This window comes from Erpetoichthys calabaricus, chromosome 8 (assembly GCF_900747795.2).
Source record: "Erpetoichthys calabaricus chromosome 8, fErpCal1.3, whole genome shotgun sequence".
Lineage (NCBI taxonomy): Eukaryota > Metazoa > Chordata > Cladistia > Polypteriformes > Polypteridae > Erpetoichthys > Erpetoichthys calabaricus.
Window position 1 is genome coordinate 167,899,651 of NC_041401.2, and position 14,239 is coordinate 167,913,889.

At 38.7% G+C, this 14,239-nt stretch overlaps 1 protein-coding gene across 1 annotated transcript in view; it reads left to right on the plus strand.

Annotated features, from left to right (window-relative positions):
* Nucleotides 1-14,239, plus strand: part of LOC114656645 (proprotein convertase subtilisin/kexin type 4-like) — a 107,532-nt gene that overhangs the window by 78,174 nt on the left and 15,119 nt on the right. The window contains exons 11-13 of the mRNA XM_051931271.1: nt 3,152-3,364; nt 10,839-10,939; nt 12,393-12,496. Coding sequence (XP_051787231.1) covers nt 3,152-3,364; nt 10,839-10,939; nt 12,393-12,496 — 418 coding nt within the window. The remainder of the gene's footprint in view (nt 1-3,151; nt 3,365-10,838; nt 10,940-12,392; nt 12,497-14,239) is intronic.

Genomic DNA, 14,239 nt, shown 5'->3' on the forward strand with positions numbered 1-14,239 from the left:
GAGTGACTTGTTTCACTAATCACTAGGATAAGTAAATGGTTTCCTTCCTCATAATTTATGTTGCAAAACACTAATTTGCACTGACAATTCAGTTTAATGTGAATCATTTTGCTAATCACTATTGGCCATGACCATCCACTAATTTCGCTTAATCGGAAGTGTGCAATATCCTTATTTAAAAACCATCCTTGGTAAAGTTGATGGTGACACAGCAGTTTATAATAATGCTTTTTATCGAATTCAGTGCCAGACTGGCTTAGCATTTTCTTGTTCTCAGCAGATTCCTATTCAATTCAATAGTCACTATGGCTTAACTCTAAATTGTAATTTGGCCTAGTCAGTGAAGGGTGTCAACTGTAAAAGGAAATAAAAGTACAAGTTGTTCCAGTAGAAAAGAAGGTTAGAGGCCCAGTGCTTTGGCTGTGTAGACTTCATCAGGCGTGAGACTGAAAGAGCAGAAATGGTTACTCATGTAGGCAACCAAAACGGTGAATACGTAAAACTGAGATTTAAACATTAGTGGGACCAATAGTCTGGGAAGTCTGGGAGCTTAGTGTACTTCGTTTTTCTTTGAAAGGTGTCTTCTACTTGAAAGAACACAAGTAGAAAGGTCAGTGCAGCTGTGATCAAGGAAAGTGAAGTATTCCACAATAGGCTTTGGTAGATCTTTGATCTTGATGGTTCCCTTATTCAGGAAAATGGCATTGATATAATTATCAGTAATAATGAATACAATTTAATGTAACTATTAAATATTTAATGTAATATTAAACAGCAGACCTCATGCCTTCCCAAAACCCTTATTTGCTGAATTTGTTTTAGAAAGTATCCAGTCACCCACATAGGTCAAACAGGGAGAGGATGTGCAGATTGTTTCAGGGAGCAGGTTTGAGTTGTTAAAATCAAGACATCCTGAAGCTACAGTGGAGCATTTCACATGTCTCAGGTCAGGTGCACTGATCTCCCTGTTTGTGTTCTTTTACCAGATGACAAAGACAACTTTAAAGAAAAACAGAAGACAGTTAAACTAAACTCATTATCAGGCTAGGATAAGACATTTCTCCAGGACTAAATGACCTGCTAATCTGTTAATCTCTTCTTTCATCTTCTCTAAACATCTGATTTTTGCACTCCATTTTCACTCCTTTGATCCTCCCATCTACGATGGACTGGTGTGCTGTCCAGGGTTTGGTCCTGCCTTGCCCCCTATGCTAGCTGGGATAGGCTCCAGCAGACTGTTCAGGACAAAGTGGGTTAGAAAATGACTGACTGACTGATCCACCCATATTTGTTTTGTCCTTCTCCCCTATACAGATTATTTAACCTTTTTATCCACAATCTACATACAGCCTACAACATTGTTTCTCAACCTTTTTCCATGTGTGCCCAATTTTTTATATTAGTTTTTGTGGTGCCCCCCTAAAGTTTTTTATGCACATTTTCATATTTTTGATTATATTGAGATCTACCCAACAACATCCATCCATCCATTATCCAACCCGCTGTATCCTAACTTCAGGGTCACTGGGGTCTGCTGGAGCCAATCCCGGCCAACACAGGGCGCAAGGCAGGAAACAAACCCTGGCAGGGCGCCAGCCCACTGCACTACCCAACAACACTAAATTTTAATTTGGGAATGCACTATTGGCAGAAATGCTCAAGTCTGGATCAGACTGGGGCATCACTAATATTTTTTATCATCAAAATATACAGTCAACACATGTGACACATCTCTCTATTATATAAAAAAATCCTGTGACGAGACACGATTTTTTTAAAGAGATTTTTTCAAGTCATGCCCTCCTCTCAACCATTTTCAAAGAAGACCATGGTCCTCTCACCTCTCATTCATGTGAATGCTTTTGACAGACACACTTCCTGCGCTCTCAGCTTTTATAAATTTTAACGTTTTCCTCACTTTAAGTTCCCAATTAAAGAAGATGTGTTATGTACAAATCTTACTGAAGAATTTTACCACAAATGGTTATCAACAGGAAAAACGAGTACACGGGCAATCCTAGCACTGAGAAAGTCAAACGAATTAACGTCAAAAATGTTGATCGGTTACACGGCAAATTGGATAAATGTGTATCAATAGACTATGCTGAAACAGCTGGTGATGATCGTGCGGAAGATGAAAACATCAACTTACAATATCCTGAAGAATATCTACAACCGTTAACACCGTCCGGTCTTCCTCTGCACGAATTACTGTAGAAAGAAGGATGTAACCAAGAAAGGTAATGTAGTACATCTTCCGAGGATAACATTAGACAACAAAGGAGATCTTAAGTATTAAAACGTTAAGTTTCCCATTAGAATAGCTTTAGCAAAGACAACAAGTCTCAGAGCCAAACATTCAAATAGTTGTTTTATTTAGTAGAGAGAAAGAAACGAAATTCAATCACAGGCAGTTATACGTGGCATTGTCACGATGAAAGTCCAAACACAGAATCAAAATTCAATGCAATATTTATGAAATTTTAATTAAAAAAATTGTTTTTAATTAAGTTTTACAATAAAAGTGCAAGTTTAAAAAGTATTTGCATGTTAATTTCAAAGCCAAACAGAACAAAAACATATAACACAACAAATACCTCTAACGCAACATGAAACATAATTTACTTTCAAATTATTGCATTTTACTATTTTTTAATATGGTTAATTACTTGCTGTAATGTAAAATAGTTAGTTCTATTACGCATATATAACAATTCCCATGAAAATAAAAATCTGTTTAAATTGTACATCCACATCCCCATACACGAGCAGCAGAACTGCAAAGGCGCTAGTGTGTAGTGCAGGCCCGGGGGTTGGAGAGCGAAGCGAGCAGTCATTTACACTAATACCAATAGTCAACATACTGTGTGATTTTTTCTACCATAAACAGTTGCAATTTTAAACAAGTTTGTTTCAATAAATAGCTTCTACTTCTATTTCCATTTTTTTCGCTCGGTTGAGAAACACTGGCCTACAACCTACCACCTTCCTCCCTTTTTAATTAGGGTGGGAAGGAATAATTTTTACTTTGTACTTTTCCCTCAACTAGTTTAGTTTGTATGGTAGACCTGCTGAAATGAAGCCTTGCATCATTGCAAGGACTAGCAGATAGTTATGGGACTTGTTTTTTTGTTTTTTTTGTGTTGTGCAGGGTCGGAATGGCCTGGGATCCATCTTTGTCTGGGCCTCTGGTAATGGGGGGTCCCTATATGACAACTGCAACTGTGATGGCTACAGCAGCAGCATCTACACCGTGTCTGTGAGCAGTACCACAGAGTCAGGGACAGTGCCCTGGTACAGCGAGGCCTGCTCCTCAACTCTCACCACTGCCTACAGTGGTGGTGACAGAGGCCAACGCAAAATCGTAAGAGCCTTTCTTAACCGAAATTTTTGTCTAAGAACTCCCTTTTTCAGTACATTCTTGACTGTATGTTCATATCCTTGTAACAAAGATGAGTCTTCACCAACATGAGCTTGGCTGACAGCGTGGATAAGTAAGTACTGTAAGAGTTTGGTCAAATCCAGAACATAACTCGGAAAAGTCAGGAAGCCTACAAAATGTTCTGCCAAGATGGAAGAAAATGGAAGGCCATGAAGACTCAAGGGAAAGGCCAAATCCACAGACAAGCTAAGGTCAAAACCTTTAAAAATGACAATCAGTTTATCTAAACCCAATACCTAAACCAAAAATCAATGTTGAAATAACAAGAAAACATCCATGGTTACCCATGATTAGGTTATACACTGTAGATTGATGTGTGGAGTACTGTTACAAAGCTACAGTGTTATTAAGCTTGTAAGTCCTGAACAATTCCAAAAATGACCACTAGAGATGGAAATACTATCAAAAACACTGGCTAGTAACACATAGTGCCACATAGAATCTTTATAAATGAAAATAGTTATCAATACAAACATGCTATGTAGTACAAAAATCAGCTCAGAGGAGCACATAGGCAAAAGGAGTTTCCTAAACAATAAAGACAATCCGAAGCAAAACGCTTCAAAACAGTAATTCAATGGCAAAGTAAAATAAAAAAAACAGAGCAAATATGTGAAAATTCAAGAAACCAAAAAAGCACAGCAAAATCACAAAGAAACACCCATCAACTCCCAAGTGCATTTCAGTGAACCATAAGGGACTGTGGGCTGACCCCACCATTTTAGGGCTGAAAGCCGTAGTTTTCAGAGATGGGCAGGGGACCCCACCCCTTGGGCAACAATCCATAAAACACAAGGCATGTAACAGAGACATACATGGAAAAAAAAATCAAAAACAATGAATAATGCAAATAATATACAGAAATAAAATTTAATACAAACAAAAGAATTAAAAATGAACAAAGAAGACACAGAACAATGATCTGAATCCTAGCTAGTGGGAAAATCCTTGCGGAATCACAACAAGTACAAGTCAAAGAAGGTTATGCTTAAGCTTTATAACTCATTAGTGAACCTCACATGGAGTACTGCCTGCAGTTTTGGTGTCCAGGCTACAAAAAAGACATAGCAGCACAAGAGACTGTCCAGGGAAGAACAACTAGACTGATTCCAGAACTGCAATGTATGAGTTATAAGGAAAGATTGAAGGAGTTGAGCTTTTTCTATGTAGGCAGAGATTAAGAGGTGACATGACTGAAGTGCTTAATTTTATGAAAGGGTAAGAACTTCTGATTGGATAAAGAAGTGCTGTTGCTGTCAATAACAGGCTTGTAGGTGGCATAAGATGGTAAGGGATGCTAAATGGAGCACAGGTTTACATTTAAAGGCAATAACGTTTGAATATAACAGGCACAGCTTGCTGTGTCAACAAAAGGAACATGCCATTAGACGTCTATTCCATCCAAAGTTGCCTGGATGAAGACACCAGCATTCAGAATGACTCATTTTTAGAGTGTTGACAAAAGAGTGAATCATTTCTATTGCCGAGTTTAAAAACAAGTACCAACAAGATGATGTCAGCACCTCCTAACATGGACGAATTCAGACTGCATTTCAAAGTGTGGATCACACATTACAGCTTTAATTAATAGTCACAAAATTGTTAAGCGTACTTTCTGCACAAACGTCTAAAGGATTTTCTTCAACAGAAAACCACAGACACATGGAATAAGTTACCAGGTATTGTGGTGTAGAGTAAGACTTTAGGGACTTTCAAAAATTGCTTTGATGATGTTTCTCATGAATTTTGGCTGTCACAAGGTAGCAACAGTGAGCCTTTCCTAGCAATGCAACGCCCAAAATGGTAATGCTGCTAAAACAAGGGACAAACTAAGGATAAAGAGTAAGCAAAGCTTTAAAATCAACATCAAAATTTTGAATAATTATGTGTTAATAACAAATTAACACAAAATAGACAAACACTGGTTAAACCCACCCCTAACCACCTCCCTGTTCTCTACTGCATTTTCTGCAAGCCTCATGTTGTCGTGTCTGGCGAAAATTTCGGAGCAAAAGACGCTCCAAGAGGTTTTTACCTGAAATGAAGGCTATTAGGAGACATAAGATAGGCAAACAGAGTATATGGTTTTATTGCAATAAAACAACAATAATAACACAGACTCAACCCAATGTGGCCAAATTGGACTGAGCACTGAACAGGCCAAAAATCACAGTTTATATAATTATTTCTTATCATCCTGACCTCGCTCAAATTAGCTCATTCGCTGTTCCCTTTGACTCCCCTCTGCACCTGTCCAGCCGGTATCCCGAGTTCTCAAGGGAACCATTATTATCTCCTGATTTCCTTCTGCAGCTGGCCACCGGTATTTTTACTTTCTATTGTTCATTTTTATTTTCTGTTTTTGCTTATTTTGATTGGCCTTGGCTGGTCAGATGTTCCTTCTTCCATTTTTGGGCTTTCTCTTATCATTTCCCCTTCCTTGGCTTTCAAGCTATTTTATATTTGGTGGCTAAAGCAAAGTTTTAATTAAAAAGAAATATGGCATGTGCCTTTTATTTAATCATTTGCTTGGCAGGCCTGACTTGCATTAATATCTGCACTAAGGTTAATGCTTATATATTTTTCTATATTTATTTATGCTAATACATGGATATACTAATTTTATTTTCCATACATTACATCATCTTGACCTCGTTGTAACAATGCCTTTGCTGTTTCTGCTGACTCACTATTCCAGCTGGTTTCTTGCGTGCCTACCTTGACCATTTTCTGTATTCAATTGTCATTGGTATCATTCCTTGCTTCCCAGCCTTCAGACAACAGGTGTTCTCCTTATTCCCCCTTCTATTGTCCTCGGGTAGTTTCTGTACGTCATTCTCTTCCTGCTCTATCCTTCCTTTCCCAATATTGGTAATTTTGCTTCAAGCTTAAGTAGAAAATGCAATATGACTAATACAGTAATCCCTCCTCCATCACGGGGGTTGCGTTCCAGAGCCACCCGCGGAATAAGAAAATCCGCGAAGTAGAAACCATATGTTTATATGGTTATTTTTATATTGTCATGCTTGGGTCACAGATTTACGCAGAAACACAGAGGTTCTAGAGAGACAGGAACGTTATTCAAACACTGCAAACAAACATTTGTCTCTTTTTCAAAAATTTAAACTGTGCTCCATGACAAGACAGAGATGACAGTTCAGTCTCACAATTAAAAGAATGCAAACATATCTTCCTCTTCAAAGGAGCAAACAAATCAATAGGACTGTTTGGCTTTTAAGTATGCGAAGCACCGCGGCACAAAGCTGTTGAAGGCGGCAGCTCACACCCCCTCCGTCAGGAGCAGAGAGAGAGAGAGAGAGATAGAGAGAGACAGATAAAAAAATCAATACGTGCCCTTCGTGCTTTTAAGTATGCGAAGCACCGTGCAGCATGTCACTTCACGAAGCAGCTGCACAGAAGGTAGCCAACGTGAAGATAATCTTTCAGCATTTTTTAGACAAGCGTCCGTATCGTCTAGGTGTGCGAACAGCCCCCCTGCTCAATCCCCCTACGTCAGGATCAGAAAAAGTCAGTGCAAGAGAGAGAGAGAGATAGAGAAAAGTAAGCTGGGTAGCTTCTCAGCCATCTGCCAATAGCGTCCCTTGTATGAAATCAACTGGGCAAACCAACCGAGGAAGCATGTACCAGAAATTAAAAGACCCATTGTCCGCAGAAATCCGCGAACCAGCAAAAAATCCGCGATATATATTTAAATATGCTTACATATAAAATCCGCGATAGAGTGAAGCCGCGAAAGGCGAAGCGCGATATAGCGAGGGATCACTGTATCTCTATTTTAACTATTTGCTTGACATATCTTATTTGCTTGTCATGTTTAATTTATGCTAAATCTAATGCTTCAGAAGCTGTTAATTATTTTTATGCCTGTTAATTACTTTTATGCCAATACATAGATTTTTATTTTCCATAATGTGAAGTAGTCTTCTTTTAATTATCACTAACACACTTTACTCTTTTCCATTTTAAACATTCAACCTACTTTATTATTTCATCATTAAAAAAATGCTCGTGAATTTGTTTAGTTGTGTTCTGGCATCCCAAGCTGCCTGGGCAGTCTGTTGGACCCATATTGAAATAAATAATTTTTTAAAATGACTAAATGAATAATTTAATTTTTTTTCAAATATGGAGCTCTGTTTAACACTCTGAGCCAGTCATTTGTGAATGATCCTATAAAAAACATTACTTTTTTTCCAAGTCGGCCTCAAAAATTAATTTAGTGAACCTCAAGAAGAAACTTAATACCTTGCATTAGTAACAATTCACTAAGAAGACCTCACAAAAATCATAATCTACTCTGTGTAATCTGGAAACTAGTACTTGCAGGTGTAATTTATGATAGGGACACTAAGCACATGCCTCGAGCCCTTTATACCAGTTTTGTCTCCAGCAATCTTTGAAAGTGGAAATTCTATTCATAGTAAAAGTAAAAGTGAAGGCAATGTAATATCGACTGACCTATTAGGTTATGCAATCTTCTGAATTTTTGTCTGTTAATTCAGTTCTGTTAACCACCTTTTGTTTTATATTTCTCACTTGTTGTGTAATAGAGTCACTCATATAGCTATTCAATGGTGTTTAGTATCGTAGTTCTTCAGCACTTGTGGTTGTGTTCACTCCTATGTGCTCTGGCTGATATTGGGTGATGTTTGGATAAATAAGATAAAATCACAAGGTAAGTTGTTAAGACTTTCATATCTCAACCAGGGTTCCTCCACTGACTGGGATTCAAGTTCATGTTCAATGCATCTTTTGCTCATTTTTGATTTGTTAATTTATGTGCTTAATGTTCATTCTGTATTTTTGTTTTTTTCTGTGTTTCTATGTAGCCTTTGTTATGTATCATGTGTTTTAGGGGTGGTTCCCCAAGTGGCGGAGCCGCCTGCCAAGCGCCGCCAATAACTGCCCTCTGCCCTATAAATCTAGAGGGTGTCCCATAATTCTTGTTGGTTCATTTTGTATGCACTACGGCAGCATTTCTCAACCTTTAAGTATTTGCGACCCGAGTTTTCATAACAGTTTTAATCGCACCCCTCTAATGTTTTTGAAAGGAGCCCATTAATACCAATTTGTTCTTTTTTAATTAATGATATATCATAGATGCAAATTTTATTATACCTACTTAACTTTTATCAACATTTATCTAACTCTATATTTATTTTTCTAGTATCAGAATGTAGTTTAAGTTAATTTGTTTTGTTTCAATAGATGTATTTTTCATATTTTCGATTGCTGTTTTCTTTTTTTCACATCTTCGCGCCCCGCTTTTTGTTACTTTGCGCCCCCTTAGGGGAGCCCGCCCCACAGTTTGAGAACCACTACACTAGGGAAAGGTGTGTTTGACTTCATCTCGGGATTCTGCACTGGGATGATGTTTGCTGTGGATTGCCTTGCCTTCTCTGGTAGTTCCTTTTGTGCTCTAAGTGCTTGTGCTTTCTAGTCAGGGTTTTGATGGTGTAAGAAGGGAAACACAAACAGAAAAGGTTTTGGGGGTCCACCCCGTATATTGTGAGGCAAAAGTATTAATATGTTATTACACCAAAGTAATCTCACAAGACTGAGTCCCAAGCAGAACTAAAGAAACTTGAGGTGTTGGACTTTTATAAGCATTGGGCAGGAATAAGCAGGTCTGTGAGGGAACTGGCGGAAGTGAGCTCAATAGGAGGGCATGGTTTGGAAGGGGATGCAGAAGTTGATTGTGGTTTAACTGGGTTTCCCCTCTGATGATCTGTAGAAGAGGTAGAAGAGACACTAGTGCACTTCATCAACCCCAGACTCGGCATCTTACCCTCAGTTAAGCCCTTTGACTGCCCCCTATACACACGTGTGTAACAATGGTAATCCACTCCCTACAGGGCAATTTTTGGAAGTGCTTATGGGACTTGTTGTTTCTTGTGTCGCTTTAGCAGACTGCTGATTTAGTGTCCCATTATGGTTTGGTCTTCTACTCATCACTTAATTTTAGTGCTTACCTCTATCTATCTGTTCATTGTATCGTTCTTTCATTTTGCTCCCATGAGTCAGATAACATAGGCAGGCACCTAATTCCAGGTTCTTTACAGCTGGTTAGATGAAGTATAAGCGCTTGAAAGATCATCTGTAGGCCGTAGTTTAGGTTCTTTTTTTTAAAGGAACAAATAGTGATGAACAAAACAGGTAAGTATCGATTCTCATAGCTTTACAAAACTGACACTAAGGAGTTTTTGTGGGTTTTAAAATAGATTTTTGCAGTGGAAAACAAGGAATATTGTTTCCTAGAGCATTGATCACTCTTAATTGTTTACCTGTGTTCTTTTCTGCCTCTGTGTGAAGCGTGTGATCTATGCACCAATGGTAAAATCAGTTCTATGTATGCCTCGCACTTGCATCACTGTGGAGAGCTGCATTAAAAAAATGACATGCTGCTCATTTTCCACACAGACGCCCCAAAATACGCCATCGGAAACTCAGTGGCCAGAAAGTCAGTGTCAGCAGCTCCGCCATTATCTAGCGGATGCTTTATACTTGTTGAGGATATACACATTTTGTTCTCTAGGGATCTTTATTTAAATATGAAATTAAAAGCAAATGCATACAGAGTGGCAGCGCGGTGGTGCAGTGGGTAGCGGCTGCTGCCTCGCAGTTAGGAGACCTGGGTTCACTTCCTGGGTCCTCCCTGCGTGGAGTTTGCATGTTCTCCCCGTGTCTGCGTGGGTTTCCTCCGGGTTCTCTGGTTTCCTCCCACAGTCCAAAGACATGCAGGTTAGGTGCATTGGCGATCCAAAATTGTCCCGTGTGTGTGGGCTGGTGCCCTGCCTGGGTTTTGTTTCCTGCCTTGCGCTCTGTGTTGGCTGGGATTGGCTCCAGCAGACCCCCATGACCCTGTAGTTAGGATATAGCGGGTTGGATGATAAATGGATGCATACAGAGTTTCAGATAGGAATGTTCTTTTTCTGTAAATGGCACACATTTTTCTAGAAGTGAATTGAAATTTATTTCACATATTTATTCCAGCAACTTTTTGGTTTCCTTGTTCACCTCAGAAAGAGCATCACTTGGGTTTTGGTATGTGGCATCACCCCTTTATTAAGTACTTAAAGCCACCCTGTTTTCTCATCAAAGCCCATATAAAGATAATTATAAATCCTAAATGTATTCATATTATTATATGTACCCCCTAAAGTTGTAATTTCTAGATTCTGTCTTGGGATTTTTGCTTCCAGCCTGAAGGAAATGCATGAATGACAGTAACAGTAACTGATGTGCTGCTTTCTCTTGTTTTGTATTAGCCTAATACTTTTGTGACATTTTTAATAATTTAAAATTCATTTTCTGATCCTTGCCTACGAGACTCTTACTTAATGTAGGATGAACATGATGGCTTTTTGTTTGCCAGGTGACCACAGACTTGAGGCACCGCTGTACACAACGACATTCTGGGACCTCAGCTTCAGCCCCGCTGGTTGCTGGTGTCATTGCACTTGCACTGGAAGCCAAGTAAGTGATTTCTTCAAGGTGCTGCAATGACTATTGATCCACCTACTGTTAACTTTAACCCGGTTTTGTTGTATAGGGTCCTATGAGACCATATTTTCCCCTTTGATAATCTTCATTATGAAGACTTTACCAAAATGCCTGAAATCCCATACACTTACCAATCTATGATCAGATTTTGTACGTTAGCACTTACTGCACCCTTCCTTTCAATATCGTTAACCTCACAATATGGCAGGAGAATGAGCTTCACATTTAATTATGTATTATAGGTAATATGGCCAAATTATAAGCAAAATAAAATGAGTGTGACAAAAATACCATTGCAGCCTAAGAAGCAGTGCTTCTTGCATCAATAGTCCTGTCCTTTAAGTCCGGTATTCTGGCCGACTTGGTCTTGGCTACTACATGGCATTTAAATGAAGAATTGAAACGGGACACATGTCTGTCTCAGTATGGCTGCTAAGATAAAGTTATCTTAATCATGGAGAAATGGTAATTGAGAGAGGTGGTCTTCTCTTCATGGCCAGATGGTGAGAGATAAAGAGAGAGACTAACTTGTACCATTCCTTTCACAAATCCTAGACCAGAGTGTGCAGGCAACTCCCTTGTTTCACCCAGTCCTATTTTAGCCACAATCCAATTGAAATGACTAATAGATTAAGCTAATAAATTAAGTTAACGAATCCCTTCCTGGGCCATTCACCAATGAAACCACTCATGCAGCCCCTTACCAGTTCAACTACTTTACAGCATGAGTGTAACAGTCACTAATGAAGCAGCTCCTGCAAGCTCAGCTCCCGAGTCAAGCATTCTGTCTTGTACCAAGCAAACAGAAAAGAAACAACAACAACATTTAATAATAATTCATTACATTTATATAGCGCTTTTCTCAGTACTCAAAGCACTCTCCACACAGAGAGGAACTGGGAAGCGAACCCACAATCTTCCACAGCCTCCTTACTGTAAAGCAGCAGCACTACAACTGCACCACCTGTGAGGAGTTTTATTTGTTTATTTCATTTATTTATATAGCACATTTTCATACAAATAATGTAGCTCAAAGAAAGGAAATAATTAAACTATAAACCTGATCCAGACAGTGCTTTCCTCATCAATAAAACTCTGGGGATAGAAAACTGGTTTGTCCAGCTTCCTAACTCTTTAACATTACAAATAAAGACATGCAAAATATTTATCACCTTGAATGCTACATATCACTTATTTTACACTCCATTTCAACCAGTAGTAACTTCAGCCCCCAGTTGTATTCTGTTAATAGTAATGAAGGTCATCCCACACAAGCTCTCGCCAACTGGTGGGCAGGGTGTGCTTGTACAAGGGAATGGTTGCCATGGAATTTACTGTCTAATAGGGGTCTCTCTTTAGATCATTCTGTCCAACACATGTCATTTTGTAACTATTGAAAGAGTGATTGCTGTAATTTTCCTTGCAGTCCTAATTTAACTTGGCGCGATGTGCAACACCTTATTGTGCGAGCTTCGAAACCTGAAACGCTGACAGCAGATGACTGGGCCGCCAATGCAGTTGGGCGCAAAGGTAATTTATGATGAACAAAGGAATGTCGTGAAAAGTCCATTTTTTTCTGGAGACGTGAAGGTTCTTCATGATTTACAGTTGCTGGAAACAAAGAGAGTAACAAAGTGGCAGATGTTCTTGTTGGCTTGAGAGTGGTGGTAGAAGTCAAAAATTCTCTTTGAACACATAAAGACCTGTGATATAGTGATGGTGCTGGCCAATGGCATGGTGTGGTTTCCCTACTGGGAGGTGTAACCAGTCATCCTGGTAATACAATGTTTGATTATATACTTTTTAAAACATTATGGCACCTTGCTTGTAACATGTTTGGCTCTCTTTTTGATGTTTTGGATATGAGAATTCCAAGTATCTAGTTGATTTTTTACAAATAAAATGTATTTATCAAAGTATTTATTTTGTTGCATCTTCCTATGATGCTGTTTTGCTTTTTTTTCCCCATGGACATTACCATTTCGTCTCAGTTGCTGTGATGTCATAGATGCAGCAGTATAAAGGTCAATCTTTATACATTTGCATTTCCCGAGGTTGATAGATAAATCTCAAGACTATGTGTGTTTTTTGTGAATTTTTACTGTCTGGCTCTCAAAATTTTACATGACTTTTTGACTTAAGATTTTTGGATTTCATTGTGGCTTTGGTATTTAGGAACTTTTGTGTGTTTTTTTTTATTTGACTATGCTGTTTTCTTGATTCTCTCTCTAAATACTGTCTCAGATCATCAACATTTTTGAGACAGTACAGTCAAGCTGATGGTTTTCATTATTACACATTAAAATTATGGGATTTCAACCAGTGTGCAAAATATCTCACAGTAACCTGAACGTACTGTTACTGCCCAGTTATTGGAATACACAATAAATCAGCTATGGAGGGTGCTGATACTTAGGATATACAAATCATAAGTCCATGTCATATTACTGGGCTTCAGTTGAAGCCTCCATAATCTGATCGAATTGGAAGAAGTCAATGATTCTCTTCCATGAAGAGCAGTTGTGTAGCCTGATATCCCTGACAACTCACACCAGCTAGTCCATGACTCGCTCTGATGCAGTCAAACAGGTTTGATTTTCTCTTTAGTTGTATTAGATAGATAGATAGATAGATAGATAGATAGATAGATAGATAGATAGATAGATAGATAGATAGATAGATAGATAGATAGATAGATAGATAGATAGATAGATAGATACTTTATTAATCCCAATGGGAAATTCACATATTGGTGGGCTCTGTGTGCGTGAGAGATGACAACCAGTGAATACTCAACTGGAAGTACAATGCAAATAATATAGTGACAAGGAATAAGGAACGAGGCTGTTTTGGACTTTGCAGACCGAAGAGAAGCTTGTCTTGTCTTATTTCTCATGTTTTATGTACCATGACAGCAGGGGCAAAGGTAAGAAAAGCTGAGATTACAGCTGAACTTGCTGTAGCTGTTAACCATTAACCATTCGTACAACACTGGCTCTATCAGGCCAGAAAAAGGGGGCAGCACAACTGTGCTGGAAGGTCAGTATGAAGTTGAATAATTTGACATACCCACCAATTTTTAATCATGTAAGAGACATGGCCCATCGAAGAGATGAGCAACTCTAGTCAGCAAGTCAGAGATACCCCACAAATAAAAGTGACCTTGACTTTAAGTGGATGAATCACATAATATAATGATACACTTCGCAAAAAAAAGCCATGACACCTTGTACTTAAGAGCAGAATAGAGTGGAGGAGACACTTTCTGTAACA